The following is a 15,677-nucleotide window of genomic DNA, read 5'->3' on the forward strand; positions in this document are numbered from 1 at the left end:
CAACAAACTAGTCACGAGTCCTGTGTGCCCCATTAATGTCCAACAGTAGTCCTGTGCAACAGGCCATTGCCTGGTTAAAGATTCATCAGTAGTAAGAAACAAAGCAACTGTACTAAATCTCAACCATTTCTATGCAGCAACCTTACTGTATTTCAGGTGAAAGCTTGCATATTTTCTTTGCAAATGTTTGCAAAAGCTTCTTACTCAGCCAATCTCCCACTAAATGACCTTTGTACTCTACCAGTATAGTAAAACAAGGACTCCACATCATACCTCGCCCACTCATACTTTGTACCTTGCCTGCATTTAGATGAAACACTTCTGTACACAGTGACAGAAGTCTGCTAATGAATGTATCTCATAATCTTTGTCCCAGTGCCTTAGTATTCTGCTAGGGCCATACCGTTCAACCTTTTAGCCCAAGAAATCTTGACAAAGCCTGACATAATGAGGGGACAAACGACCAAACATCTGGACAGATTTTAAATATTGCTCTTATAAACTTAGAAAGTAGCTAGAATAACATGGTTTGTGTTACAATGCATTTTCTAAATAATATGAAGTCTGCAACTCAAATGTATGTCTTTATTTAGTGATTTCATTCCTCAGATCATCCTAGTGATTTGCCAAAAAAACACAATTTTTATGAGGAACAGGCCTTAATTTTGAGGCAAAAATCTGGACATTGTATGAAAATCTAGAAAGTTCAGGGCTATGGCCAAGGCCTAATCAGCCCATATCAGTGCCTACTGATAAATGCTCTGTACCTGTCAATAATTATCCATTCCACAATTTATAATTAGTTAACAGACAGAGAAAGAAACATAGAGTGAGTAAGACACTGAATATATAACACCTGACAAAGCAATCATCTGTGTTTAACCATCTTTTTAATTTCAGATGTTTGTTAGAGAATACAGTACCACACACTCAGTAAGCAAGGGTACACATATGTGCACAACTGTGCCACCTGCTGGTTTAAATGAAGACACATTCACAGGTATTGAAAAAGCCACTTCTTCATACAAACTCATGAAAAGTATTACAAAATGCACAGCTACAGTATTTATTATGGAAGATAGGGGGAATAGTGGGAAAGAACAGATGTTATTTAATGTTCAAAACAATGTTAATTTCCAAACATAGTTGTCATTTTTATAATGAGTTGGGACTGATAAGATCACTCACTGTGACAAAAAAATTCTCCTTGACTGACTGTTACAATATCCCCCAGTACCTGCCTTGTGCCTGTTATACATATACTTTCCAGTCAGTTGTGGGAGTAGTAAAGGTGTCCCCAGAGGACACATTACATGGAAAGGGGACTACACGATACCATCATAGCTAAGCAGGGGAAAAGAGCAACAGATTCAGAAAAGCAAACAATGAATAATCAACCCTCTGTTTGTATTTGTCAATACAGGCTTTTCCTCCTTTGTTTAATTAGAACTGATAAATCAACAGACCAAATGTCCTGGAGGTATATCTGAAGAGAATCTGTAGGTGCTGGCATCAGTGTCAAATAATAATGTTCTTCAGGTCTGTCTGAAGCATACAGGTGTAACTTCTATCCCACACTGCCAGTTCTGTTCAGAAGTCCTAGAACCGTGCTTCTATTTTATATTCTATCCATGAAGTTCAATATAAGTCCAAGAGCCAGTATTAGAATCCCAGAAACTATGGCCAGACTACGGCGAACAATCAACTGCTTGAGTGGCAGAAGCTCCCCTACTACCATGACAGGAACAACATCCTTTTCCTGATGAGTCAGCACTTCTCCATCATTAATGTTGTCAGCAAATGTGAATTCAGATGATGTGAAGGTGTCATAAGCCACATGGTCTTCTGAAAGAGAAGTGAATGCAACAATTATCAAACTTATTAAAATGTGTTACTGGTAATACTATAGTTCAACAAAGCAGTCCAAGGGCGAGCAAACTATATAAAGGTATATGCCGCTACTGTGTTATGCAAAAAAAAAAAACTGACTTGGGCATTGCTTTGGGAATGTACACTGCCCATGGTTACTCAATATCGACTTACTCCCCCATTTCCTCTCTTATTCCAGGCTTTCAATTGCCCATTTTTGTTGTGGATAAAAAAATTTTATCAAACAAATAAAAAAAATACTTAGCCAACAGTTTATAACACAGTCAAACCCATCAACCAGCAAGAAGTTAAGAGAGAAGAGTAGAGGAAGTAAGCAGCATCATCAAGCATCTCTTCCCAGTTAAAACTGTGGAACTAATTAATTCAGGCTTTAATTCATTACTTGGGCTAAATAGACACAGAAAACTACACAAGTTTACTGCAATTCAAGTCTACTAAGATGCAAGCAAGTGCTAATAGATGCGCAAAATTTTGCACATTCTTTTAATGCTACTTCTACTGTACACAATAAAAAACAATAAAAACTTAAAAACTTAAAAATTCCCCTCTTCCTCAGCTCATTTATCTAAATTAAAATCTAAAAATAAACAATAAAAAATTAAAAATTAAAAATAAAAAATTAAAAAGCTAAAATCTCCAAAATAATGCAACAGTCTTGGTGCAAATCTAGAGGAGGTGATCTTAATTATCTCTTGAGGAGGTGTTCTTAATAAAAAGTGTAGTTTTAAAGTTGGGAACAAAAGATCAAAAAACATATCCACCATAATTATCCACTCTAAAGCATTATCCATTCTAAAAAAACATTAACCCTCAAGCCAACAAATATATAAATATAGAATTACACACACTGATAGAATGAATGATAAGTTTTTTGATTCCAATATTAGATCATCACTGTTACTACTCTATCCTCTCCCATCATTCATTCCTCCTTAACCATACATTAAGCTTGGATGGCACAGTGGAGTACAGTAGTACCACTTAAGTTAAAAAAAAAAAAAAAAAAAAAAACTGCAAAATTACTTACCTTACCTTTTTTACCTTTGTATTTGTAACTGTAGACAGTGTGTACTCGATCATTTATAACGAAATAAAATAAATCCTCAAAGCCTTCTTCTTCTTCCTTCAGCTTTACCAGAACTGTAAAAAGCGGTGTTTTGTGGGCGGCAGCAAAGCGATACCAAAAAAGCGAAACCGGGAAAGAAAAAAAACAAAAACGGAAAAAAAAAAAAACAAGCAAAAATGCGAAAACAAAAAAAAAAAAAAATTATTTAAACAATTTATTATTAATTAAGGATAAATTTAATTCCAAAAAAAAAGGAACATTATAAAGGATAATGACTACATGCCTGAGAATGTTAAAGGATAAATTTATTTATATGTCAGCTGGTCGCCAGCTATATTATATTCTGAAATCACTTTGCCTGATGCTCAGATGCATTTGCAAAATTTTTTCTTCATTTTGAGGAGTGCGGAATGTCTTGATTGAAAACTGTACATGAAATAAACGTAATAATATGATTAAAATTTGCAAACAAATTAATAACAACAAATTTGGCCATTTCTAGGCACAACATTGGATTTATCCTGGCTAAAAAACAAATGATTGAATTAAACAAATCCAAAGATAATGCTGGCTAATATATTAAAATGTGAGTGTGTGTAGTGTGTGATATAAGATATGTGATATGGGATATGTTTGTAGTGTGGTGAGAGTGTGTTATGGTATATGGGAGCATGTTATGTTTGGTTGCATAAACTTTGTATAAAATTAATGCATGGTGTTTAGAAAAGAGAGAAAATTCATGCAACTCCACCTCACTTTCAGTTTTAATTCCATAAATTTGCTTTGTATGATCCCTTTAAAAAGCTTTATATCATCTGAAGGCTAAATAGAAATCCCTGCATTTGGATCTTTATTCTTATGGTCTGATAACTTATTAAAATTAGTGTATAGTGTATGTCCAAGAAACAAGATGCCACAAGAAAATTGCACATTACTGGATAAAAATTTGATTCTGCCCTGCCTGCAAATTCGACCTCAATTTTTACATGCTTGTACACTTAATTAACTGAATTTTACAATATATTTTTTTCTACATGTTTGTTTATCTTTATTTTACTGACTGGTGTACACTTACAATGCATCAAATTAAAATAGTTTTTTTGCTCATCATGTACTATCTGCAACACAGGGCAGAGACATAGCCCAATCTCCAAAAATCAACAGAAACTGAGAGAGGATAATAATCTCAACAGCCTCTTCAATAGATAAAAGGGACAGGTGGGAGGACAAGACAGTGGAACCTAGTCTTGATCTACTTGGATGGCAAACCATACATTCTACCTGATCTGTTCTACCTCTTCTACTCCTTAGCACACATCACTCAATGTCCACCTTATACACCAGAATATAAAATAAATCAGCATTTACAAATTATGAATTTATTCTGTGCGAATGGGATGAATGGAATCGTGATAGATGAATCCCAAATGGGATGCAGATAGAATTAAAGGAAAATTATTCATTGTGCATGGAAGGAACACATGTGGATGGCTGTGGAAGGATTAACCCCAAGCACCCATTTTCCACATTCAAGCAGCACTACTGCATTTTAACTACTGTAGGTTCAACATGAAATGATAGGTCAACATAAGCAGAAGACACAAGGTTTTGAATTTGAAAAGGATGCAGTTGTTAAAAAGTTTGCATATTCTTTGCTGAAAAGTTCAATGGAATAAACACAGTCAGAGTGAAAGGTTGAAAGGTTTTACCTACACAAAGCTTTCAAAGTGGCCGAATGGCTATAATTATTATGCTATGAAGTTTTCTAATATAATAAAACAAACCGAGACGGCATTTGCTTTGAATATACACCATAATGGTTACTCAATGTCATTTACTCCCCATTCCCTCTCATATTCCAGGCTTTGTATATGCCCGTTTTGTATGTGGATAAAATATTTACACAAACACGGCATTCTGCCCCACTTTGCCATAAGTTTATTTTACTTGACCATCCATCCAATTAGAACCACAGTGTTAGAAGAAAGTAAGTGTGCAAACTCAAGCATCTCTTCAATACACACAGTACAAACCATACTGAACTAACTCAGGCATTACAACAGTTAAAACTACATACAAAAAACTACTCCAGTACTGCACAAAATTGGGCTCATTACCAGAGTCTAAGAAGATAAAAAATGCTACCATCTTCCAAAACTTGCACGTTACTGCCCAGCACCGCCACAAATAAAAATAAATACTTAAAAAATACCTTTCTTCAGCTCAAAATAAGAAATACAAACTACAATTTACCTAAATTAGCAAATAAAAAATAAAAAATTAAAAACAATCTTAATTCCATTAAAAATAACTAAACATAATAATGCAGAAGACAAAAAATCTAAAATTCTAAATTAAAAAATGATCTTGAGGAGGTGATTCTAATTAAAATCAGTCAAATTGTTAGATACAAAAAATAAAAAATAAGCATCAAGATCTCACAGATCAAAATAATGCAAACATTCTAAAATACTGAATTGAACTGCTGCCAACAAAGGGACAGGTCTATCTTACAATAGGATACACACACTGATAGAAATGAATGATATACATATGAATCAATCACACACCAGAACACACTGTTCTCCCATTCTTTCTCATCATTATCATCTCTGTCATACTGATTTGGCAGCAATATGGCACTCCTCAGTTCACAGTTAACAATGGTTAAAAAAAAAAAAAATCATACCTTTAAACCTTACAAATTACTTTTAAATCTAGACTTTATGTTGTAGTAGTTAAATAGTAGTTGCTTCCTCCCTGAATAAATCTAACTTACGATCTCGCCTACCTTCAGCTCCTACAGAAAGCCTAAAAAAAAAAACGAAACAAATTTTAAGCATGCGCATAACAATAAATGATTACCCACTAAAAAATGAAAAACGAAAGTTGGGCGCATCATGAAAACAACAAAAAAATGGAACGAATGTAAGGGTTACGAAAAAAACGCCAATTAAAAAGAAATTCCTGCTATAGTTAATAAAGTATGTCCATTTGTAATGAAGTCTCTTTGTTGGCTATCATGAATAATGAGTTGGAGCAATGCAGGGCTGCAGGAGTGAAAATAAGAGGAAAGTGCAGTTGTCTGAAATCTTACCATAACAGTAGATGTCCTTCTCTTCACTGTTGCAGTATTCTACAGAGAAGAGATGTCCCGCCCAAGGCAGTCTGGATCCTCGGCTAGTATGCAAAAGCCTAAAAAAGATCTTGTATGCACCATACATCACATTTATGCTCTGCACATGGAATGTAGAGTATAAAAGGGATGTATGGATGCAACTACCTAGAACTGAATTGTCCCAGAAGAGGTCAGGTGCCTTAGGCAAAGGAGTCCATGTACTTTCAGAAGGAAAAATTGCAGAACAAACAAGAGGGGGTTGGAGGGAGGGCACGAATACTGCAACAGCGAAGACAAACACATCTACTGTTATAAGATTTTACACAACTGTCTGTACTGTCCTTCTATGTCACTGCTGCAGTATTCTACAGAGAAGTGAGAGTAAAAAAGTTCAAGAAACAGAATGGGAGGTGGAAGGCTGAGAAGAGCCTTTAATAAACCCACATAAAATGGTTTCAGCAAAACCTACTCTTGGCCTTAGAAACCATATTCAACTTATAATGCTTGGTAAAGGTATGCACTGATGGCCAAGTAGCAGATTCAAGGATGGAATTAGTGTAGAACCCCTTAAAGACGGCATCAGAAGAGGCAACAGCCCTAGTGGAATAAGCTCTTATAGAAGAAGACAGAGATTTGCCATGAAAAGTATAATAAAAGGAAATAGCTTTAGATATCCAGGAGGAGATAATTTGCTTAGAAACAGCCAAACCCAAAGACCTAGGATGAAAGGAAGCAAAACGCTGAATGGACTTACAAATAGTCCTAGTTTTATTCAAATAGTACCTGAGCTGTCTGTGCAAATCCAAGGTATGCAGTGCCCTCTCACTAGCAGACCGAGGAGAAGGGAAAAAGGAATGGAGTTATACCACCTGATTCAAGGGCAACTCATTTACTGCCTGGGCATAAAAGAAGATTAGTATGAAGGGGCACCCTGTCTCAGTGAAAAAAACAAAAAAGTAGGAATGGCCATAAGGGCCTGGAGCTCAGAAACCCTCAGAGCAGAAGTAGGAGCCAGCAACAAAACAGTCTTCTAGGTACAATGTTGAAAAGTAGCAGAACCTGCAGGTCCAAAAGGAGCCTAAGTCAATTTTTCTAAAACAAAATGAAGGTTCCAAAGAGGAGGAATAGGTTTTCTTGGAAGCCTAATATGCAGGACACCTTTAAGAAATTGTTTAACCTCAGAACAAGAAGTCAAAGGAGGATTCAAGGTCAGACAAGCAGAAATGCCTGACAAATGGGCCTTCAGAAAAGAATAGGCCAAGTTAGACTGGAGCAACTCACACAAATAAGAGAGGGGCAGAGGGACCCCACTGAAAAACAGTTCTGGGTACGAGCATGGCGCCAGACCAAAAATCTTTTCAAGTAGGACATATACGATTTTCTGGATGAGGGTTTCCTTGCCTCCTGTAAAACCCTGAGCACATCCTCAGAAAAGAGGTACCTGAAAGGGATCAAAACCCTATCACCCACAATGTCGTGCAGAGTGGACAAGTGGGGATACATGAGAGACCCCTTGTTCTGTGTGAGGAGACCCAACCAGTGAGGTAACTTGTGATGATTGCCCCTGGCCAGATGCATTAAGAGGGGGAAACAGTGCTGTCTTGGCCAACAGGGAGTCACTAGCAGGATTTCTGGGGATTTCAGCAGAATCGTCTTCAGGACTTTCAGAAGTAGAGGAAGAGGAGGGAAAGCATAAAGAAACATCCAATTCCAAGGAAGGAAAGGGTATAATCTGTCTTCCACACCAGATGGCATGGCACTCTGGAACAGAAGAGAGGAAGGTGCCTGTTCAGAGGAGAGGCAAAAATATCTACCTGAGGAATACCCCACATATGGACAATGTCTTTATGAAGCATCCTGTGTTTTGGACCTGCTAAGAGATTCTGCCACTAGATTGTGCTCTGAAGGAATGTATACTGCCTGAAGAGTTAACTGATAACTGAGAGCCACTTCCCAAGCCTGAAGTGCCATTCTGCAGATGAGGTAAGATTTTGTGCTTTCCTGCTTGTTGACATACCACATCACAGTAGTGTTCTCTGTGTATACCTTAAAGGGGCCTGGAGAGAACATGGGGTGAAGAGCCTGAAGGGCCAGAATCAGAGCTGTCATCTCTTTGATTTTGGTATGGTCTGACTTCTGCTGGAGAGGCCAAAGACCTGAACTTTCAGGTGACCAAGAGAACCCCCCCCACCCCACCCCATTTCTGAGGCATTAGTGAACAGCTTTTGAGAAGGGACTGGAGGCTGAAAGGGCAGGCCTGGGTTGACGGATAACTGTTGAATCCACCACTCAAATTCATTCCTGAGACACGGAAGGAGAAGTGCACTGAAATTCAAAGGGTGACGATACTGTAGCCAAACTGACCTGAGATACCACTGAAGCTTCTATGCAAGAGAAAGCATCAGAACAGAAGAGGCCATGAATCTCAGGGCCTGAAAAACCTTCCTGGCTAGCATGGCAGTCAGAGGAAAAAGAGATTGAAAGAAGGCTGTCAATGACAATACCTTTGGAGTCAGAAGAGAAGCCAACATTGGTACCCTCTGATTCCTGCATCCCAGATATACATGATCCTAAGAAGGAGTCAGGATGGACTTTTGGAAGTTGACAGTAAACTCCAGACTTTGAAGAAGAGAGATGATGAACTGCAGATCCTGTAACAATTGACTGGAAGAAGGTGCATGAAGCAACAGGTCATCTAGATAAAGAAAAATCTGAATGCCTTGGAGCCTGCAGAAGGCAAACACAGGAGCTAGGCATTTTGTATACCCTTGGGACAGTACAGAAGCCAAAAGGCAAAGCAGAGAACTGAAAATAGGAGGAAAACACAGAAACACAAACATTTCCTGAAAAGATGGTGAATAGGGATATGAAGGCAAGCATCTTTCAGATTCAATGACACCAGAAAAGCCTGGGGTAATAAAAGAGGAAACAGAGAGAGAGATCCACAATAGGTCTCCAAGTGCCCTACTTTCGAGGAACCAGGAACAGCCTGGAATAAAAACCTCTTCCTACTTGGGAAGGGGGGACATGTTGAATGATCCCTTGGGAAAGCAGGGACCACAGAACCTCCAGGAAATTAGGAAGTTGATCTACAGAAGGTTGAGGAATCCCTGAAAAAGGAGGGGTGAAATTTTCATACCATGAAGTAACCATGACGGATGATAGAAAGAACCCAACACTCTGAAGTGATAAGATGCCAATTTGGAAGACAAACTGAGAGCTGAAGGGACAAAGGAACCTGGTCTAAACGGGGGAGAGTTAATTGTCAAAGAGAAGCAAGCTTATCAGATAAAGGAGGCTTCTGGGTCACAGAAATTTGAGAAGCTTTATCAGAGGGGGGTTGCTTTTCACCCACCCTTAGAGGCCTGGTGGGGGTGTCTGCAAACAAAAGCAGACCTAAAAGGATAATTTCTCTGGAATTTGGAGATAGGAGAGACAAAAACATTTTTAAGGCCTTGCAAGGCTTTGCCTTTCTCTTGAAAAGACTTAAAAATGTCAGTAGCAGCAGTCACAAAAAGATGGGTATTACCCAAAGGACCATCCAACAACTTGGCCTTAATATCCTCAGGTAGACTGGAGATGAAGCCAAGTATAATGTCTCATGATGGACCCAAAAGCAGCAGCCCTAGAAGAGGCATCAGCAACATCATAGCTACACTTAAGAGAGGGGACAGGCACTTGAGAAGCAGAACCTAAAAACAGATAAGGCATGAGGATTTGACATCAGAATCAGGGAAGGCAGAGATAACCTGACAAGTCTGAGCAATCAGGCCCAGAGCATACCTGGTCATGTGGGTCTGGTAATTAATAACCCTAAAGACCAAAGTAGAAGCACTGTAGACTTTCTTGCCCTCCTACCTTTATCAGAAGGCAAAAGTTTGGAAGAGGGCAAAAGTTTAGAAGGTTTGTCAGAAGAGACACACATCACAGCAGGATCAGCAGAAGGACATTTAAATAAAAACTGACAATCCTCAGGAACCTTATAGAACTTATCAGGTTTCTTAGGAGCAGGAGGCTAAAATTAGGACACTTGGAAGCAGCAATGAAAGTAATAAGGCAGCTAACACAGGAGGGACTGCCAATGGTTTAGGAGTATCGACCTGAAGCAACTCAATGTCTTCTCTGAACATCCGACACTTGAGAAGAATCCCACTTAAAGAATTCCATCATCCTAGCAATTGTGTCCTCAAAGAACAATTCCTCGAAAGGAGACCCAGGGCTAACAGACTCCTCTTCATCAGAACCATAAGCCAAAGGTGGAGGCATCTGTGAAGAACAGGACTAGGACCCCCTCCCATCAGACACTGAGTGCTCATCCGAGGAATCTGCTTCCCTAAGCCATTTAGAAGGGGTAGAGGTCTAAGGAAGAGCAGGTACTGAAACCCCTTGAGGAGGCTTTAGGGTCATTAAGGCAGAGAAGGAGCCCTGAGTAAACTCGTGCCATTCCCATTGATGATCTATAGGATAGACCAAAACATGCTTCAGTTTTTGTTTTTTCTTAGAAGGGACATCAGCCCTAACAAATACAGAAGTTTCCGACTCTTTGGCAAGATTTAATAAGAGAACCTGGAACTTCCTCCATGATCAATACCTGCAGAATCCGTTTCGGATCCTCTGAGATAATCAACCGTGGACTCCCCTCAATATCCAGATCAGATGCCTGCAAATCCTCAGAGGATGTGCGGAAGGACGGATCCATGATGGCCTCTGATGGGGTTGTGGCAGAAGAATCCAGCATACACGCCAAATGACTTACAGAGCTATTACCTGCTTCTAGAAGAATGTCTGGTGGAGGCTGGACAGCTAAAGAATAGAGCCAAAACGTCTTGGCCTCCATCTTATCTAGAAGGAGTATATTGGGGTTAAAGGATTCTGCATGGTACCTTGGGCTAACTGTTTAAGCCGCTGGTTTTCAATATAAATGGCTAGGGAAGACAAACGGCTTCTGAGTGTCTTAGGCACAAATGCTTTACAGATACTACAAGAGTGTGGTCATGGGAAGCACCCAAACAAAAAAGACACTGTTCATGATGATCCTTATGAAGAATCTGCCTCCCACATTGACCAGATTAACATTTTCCTTTCTTGGATGACATGAACTCTAGGTAGTGAAATAAAATACAAGACCAAGAAAAGTTTAAAAAAAAAAAAAACCTCAGTGGAGCACTTACCTGGTGTTGCTAAATAGTCAGTACAGCAACAAGGCGTTCAGACAAACTGGTAAAAATGGTGTTCAAACTGGCGGCAAAGAAGTTCTTGCTAGTTGCATCTGTTTTGCCCTCTTATGGCCTACATTCTGTGCAGGGAGCATAAATGTGATGTATGGTGTATACAAGATCTTTTTTTATGTTTTTGCATACTGGTTGAGCATTGGGCTAGGACATTCCTTCTCTGTAAAATACTGCAACAGTGATACAGAAGGACATCTGTACAGTCATCTGTTGAAAGAAGGCTCTTTGTAGTTGCACAAATGTGCAATAAAATACCAGCTTTAAAAATTGAGGATGCAATGATGTTTATGTATGTATATGTATATGTAGAGCGAGAGTTTGACAGCAGAATAAATTACATATTATTTAAAAAATACATATAAGTGTGTGTTAAAATATATAAATATATGTCTAAACATGGGCTAAACTCTTGGCTAGGCTTATAAGGGCCCTTTGTATGCATGTAAATATATATGTGTATATATATATATATATATATATATATATATATATATATATATATATATATAATCATTACTAAATCTCAAAATTCCACAATCCTGAGACTCTGAATCCCAAGGAATCTCGAGATTGCAGAATCTTGAACATAAAAAAAAACATGTTCTAACGTATATTCAGGGAAGCAAGCCCCCCCTGCACCCCCTACATCGGGGGCTGCACCCCTCACACCCCTGCAACTTAAATATACCAACTCCGAGAGCACTACAGTGGAGTGAACAGCAAAATAGTGCCGTGCAGAGCAGAACGGGAACTTTGCCATTCACTCCACTGTAGTGCGATCTCAGAGTTGGTATATTTAAGCTGCAGGGGGAGTGGGGGTGCAGGGGGGCTTGCCTCCCCACATATACGTTAGACAATGTTGTTTTTTGTTTACTTTTGTTTTTTTTTTTTTATGTTCGAGATTCCGCAATCTTGAGATTCTTGTCCTCGGGATTCAGTTACAATGCCCTACAGCTGTAGCTGGCTCGTCTAACACCTGGCGGTGATCTAATTACACTACATCCCCTCAGCTCTTCAACAGTAAAGCTTAAAAAAAAAACACTGCAAGAACTCTTGACTGTGCCCCCTTCGATTGGACTTTTTTTCCCTCAATTAATGTTACTGGTTTTAAATGTGCAAAATTCAATGTTTTGTAAGTATATCAGGATTTACCCACGGTTGGTGTGGTTTGATCACGAGGGTGAAGACCGAGTAGTTAAACAAAGCCATCCTGATATACTCACACCCATGAGTGGATTATTGCTATTATAAAATAACATTATTTAATAAAAAATTGCTTTTTCTTAAATAATTTCTTTCTATAAAAGCACCGCAGTGTTCCTCTGCATTATTTCTCGTTCTTCTGTAGTTTTTCATGTACTACACATTTCTATGGGAGTTATGTTCCCATGCTTTCACAGTGCATCAATGCCATTATATTACATTATCAAGTACTGTTTTCCTGGTTTGTGGGTGATGACCCACCTGCTTATTTATTAATTAATTAGCTTCAACCCCGGTGGATTGCAAGAAAACTATTTTTTTTAATTTTGCAAAGTATAAAACTATGAGGCAAAAACCAGGACATTCTAAGAAGATGTGGACAGTTGAGAAGTATGAGATTCTAAGATTTAAGGAGGGACAGTGCAAAATTAAAGGAAAATCAGAGATGTTTCTGTTTATTTTTTGAGAGCTTACCTGATTTTGGCTCTGTTTTGCACTGTCCCTCCATAGCATATTCCAATAAAAAAGTCTGTCTGCTGAATGGTACTTTATCGTCCGGACTTTTTTCTATTAGTATATGCTCGATTTATAAAGGATACTCTGATGCAGCTGTCCAATCAGTGTGCTTGTTTTTGAATAGCAATGACCTGTCATTGTATAATTTGACATGAAAAACATTGACCACCTAAAACTGAAGAAAAAAAAAAACAACTGATGGCACACGGCACATGCTCTGAGAAAAAGCTTGAGAGCATGCAAAAAAACAATACTGTTTATGCAGGGGGTAAACCCTCATGCACCCTGGGCATATTCCACTAATTAAGGATACAAACTCCTGGGATTGCAAAATACTGGGGAAAGGGCATATTCCCCAACTCTGGTATTACAGCAATCTAGCACATATATTGACAGCATTCTTGTCGACCAAATGAAGTTGGTAAGAAGCTATTGACTAAATCGTACACACTCACACAGGACGCCTCAGTGTATGGCTCGTGTCTTCTTGTGCAATCAGTATTTCTATAGTGCTGGACCTGTTTTTTGGTGAACTATATATATATATATATATATATATATATATATATATATATGGGTCTACTTTTACATCCCGAAAAGCCAGAAGACCGAAGACCAGAAGATCAAGATGAAAAGCACGAAACCCAGAATCACAAATTGCATAAGTATTCTCAGGGCAAGTTAAGACTTATATGACGGGGAGAATTTGTGCAGTTTCTCCACTGTAGTCCGATCCTGGAGTTGCTATATATAGGTAGGATGTGTGTGCGTGTGTGTGTGTGTGTGTGTGTGTGTGTGTGTGTGTGTGTGTGTGTGTGTGTGTGTGTAGGGGGGGCACAGCCCCCCACACTGTAGACCCCCCCACCTAGGTGGGTTTTGGCTGGTGCGGTGTGATTTTGTGTTATACTGGGAAAGTATTCACTTGCCCTGATTTGTGATTCTGGTGATTCTGGTTTTCATGCATTTCATCTAGATCTTCTGGTTTTATATATATATATATATATATATATATATATATATATATATATATATATATATATATATATATATAAACACTTTATAGCCTCAAATTACTGAAATGTCGAATTTCAGTATCTCAAGACTATAAAGCCGAATGTTAAAAACAGCGAAAGGTCATAATTGCGAACTCGAATATATGTCGAATTCGCAGTTATGACCTTACGCTGCATAATGTCTGGGATTGTGTTTTGATGGTGCACGGTGCCATGTGTGTATGTAGGTTTTATGTCAGGTAAGTGTTTTCTAAGGGTTTTGAATGGGAGTTACAGTGTGTGAGTGTGCTGATGTGTTTGATGTGTGTCTGAGGGGTCGGAGAATGTGCGTGTGTGAGTTGGCTTTGGTTTTGTGTTTGTGAGATCTCGGAGTTAGTATATATAAGTAGGGGTGTGTGGGGGGCACAGCCCCCCACATGGGGGGTGCAGGAGGGCTTGTCCCCTGCTTATGTGTGTATGAGTTGTGTATGTGTGCAGTTTTGTTTGTTTATGTTGTGATGTGGGTGTTGTGGTGTATGTGTGGTATAGTGTGTGCGTTTTTTTCGGTGTTGTGACTTTCGTGTTTTTTTTGTGTCAGTGTTTTGTGGATTCGGTTTTATAGTCTCGAGATACTGAAATTCGATATTTCAGTATTTCGAGGTTATAAAGTGAATCCATATATATATATATATATATATATATATATATATATATATATATATATATATATATATATATACATACATAAATAGATATGAATCAGGTTTACATTATCAAAATGTAAAACATCAAACTTCATGTGGTCAAGACTATATGATCAGCATTTTAAAAAGTCAAAGTGTTAGCAGTGAGATTGAGGTACAGTGGGGATCTGTGAATTTACCCTTTTTCTCACTATAGTGCAATCTCTAAGTTGGTATATATAATTAGCAGGGGTGTTTGGGGGTGCAGGTAGGCTTGCTCCCCTGTGAAAACACTGTATTTCCTTAACTTTCTTTTCAGATTTTTTAAAATATTGATCATATGATGTCGACCATATGAGGTTCAACGTTTGAAAAATTTGATCATCTAGACTACATCCAGTTATATCCATATACTATATTGATTTGATCTAAAGTCAAAATATGTAAAAGCTGCTTCTGGCACAGCAATCTAAAACTCAGAGTATCAAAAAACTTGCAATTTGCCCTTTCTCACTGTTGTGTGATCCCTGACATGGTATACAAGTTTTAAGACATGTAGGGAATGGGGGGGGGGGGGGGCTTGCACCCTGCATACATTTTTTTTGATATTTTGAGTTTTGATATTCTGAGTTAACCACCAGACCACCAGATGTGTGTGTATGTGTGTGTGTAGACAGAGATGCACACACACACACACACACACATATATATTCAGGCATTTGGTCAAAATGCTACATGCTCGACATCTATTTAATCAACCACATCTGCTCTACATATGCAGATGGTTGACAGATGCACTATACTGACAATCCCTGGGTAGAAAAATATTCCCTTTATTCACGGATTTTTAATCAGGAAGTTAGTATATATAATTATCAGGGGTGTGGGGGGCACAGGGGGGGCTGCTCCCCCTGCAAAAAATTATGTTATTTGTTTGCATGCGGTGAGGATTTTCCTTGCACATCTGCAGTTGCTTGT

At 38.5% G+C, this 15,677-nt stretch overlaps 1 protein-coding gene across 4 annotated transcripts in view; it reads right to left on the minus strand.

Moving 5' to 3' along the window:
- Window positions 1-873: 873 nt before the first annotated feature.
- The window catches only part of LOC122787538 (multidrug and toxin extrusion protein 1-like), a 677,270-nt gene continuing 662,466 nt past the window's right edge, over window positions 874-15,677 (minus strand). Inside the window, exon 17 of one of the 4 annotated variants that reach the window (XM_044054307.1) lies at window positions 874-1,842. In XM_044054307.1, coding sequence (XP_043910242.1) covers window positions 1,619-1,842 — 224 coding nt within the window. In that variant the 3' untranslated portion in view covers window positions 874-1,618. Of the gene's footprint in view, window positions 1,846-15,677 lie in introns of all 4 variants that reach the window. The other 3 variants (XM_044054306.1, XM_044054309.1, XM_044054308.1) reach the window with 3 other exon arrangements.

This window comes from Protopterus annectens, chromosome 13.part0, assembly GCF_019279795.1.
Source record: "Protopterus annectens isolate FY-2018-M chromosome 13.part0, PAN1.0, whole genome shotgun sequence".
In the NCBI taxonomy this organism is placed as follows: domain Eukaryota; kingdom Metazoa; phylum Chordata; order Ceratodontiformes; family Protopteridae; genus Protopterus; species Protopterus annectens.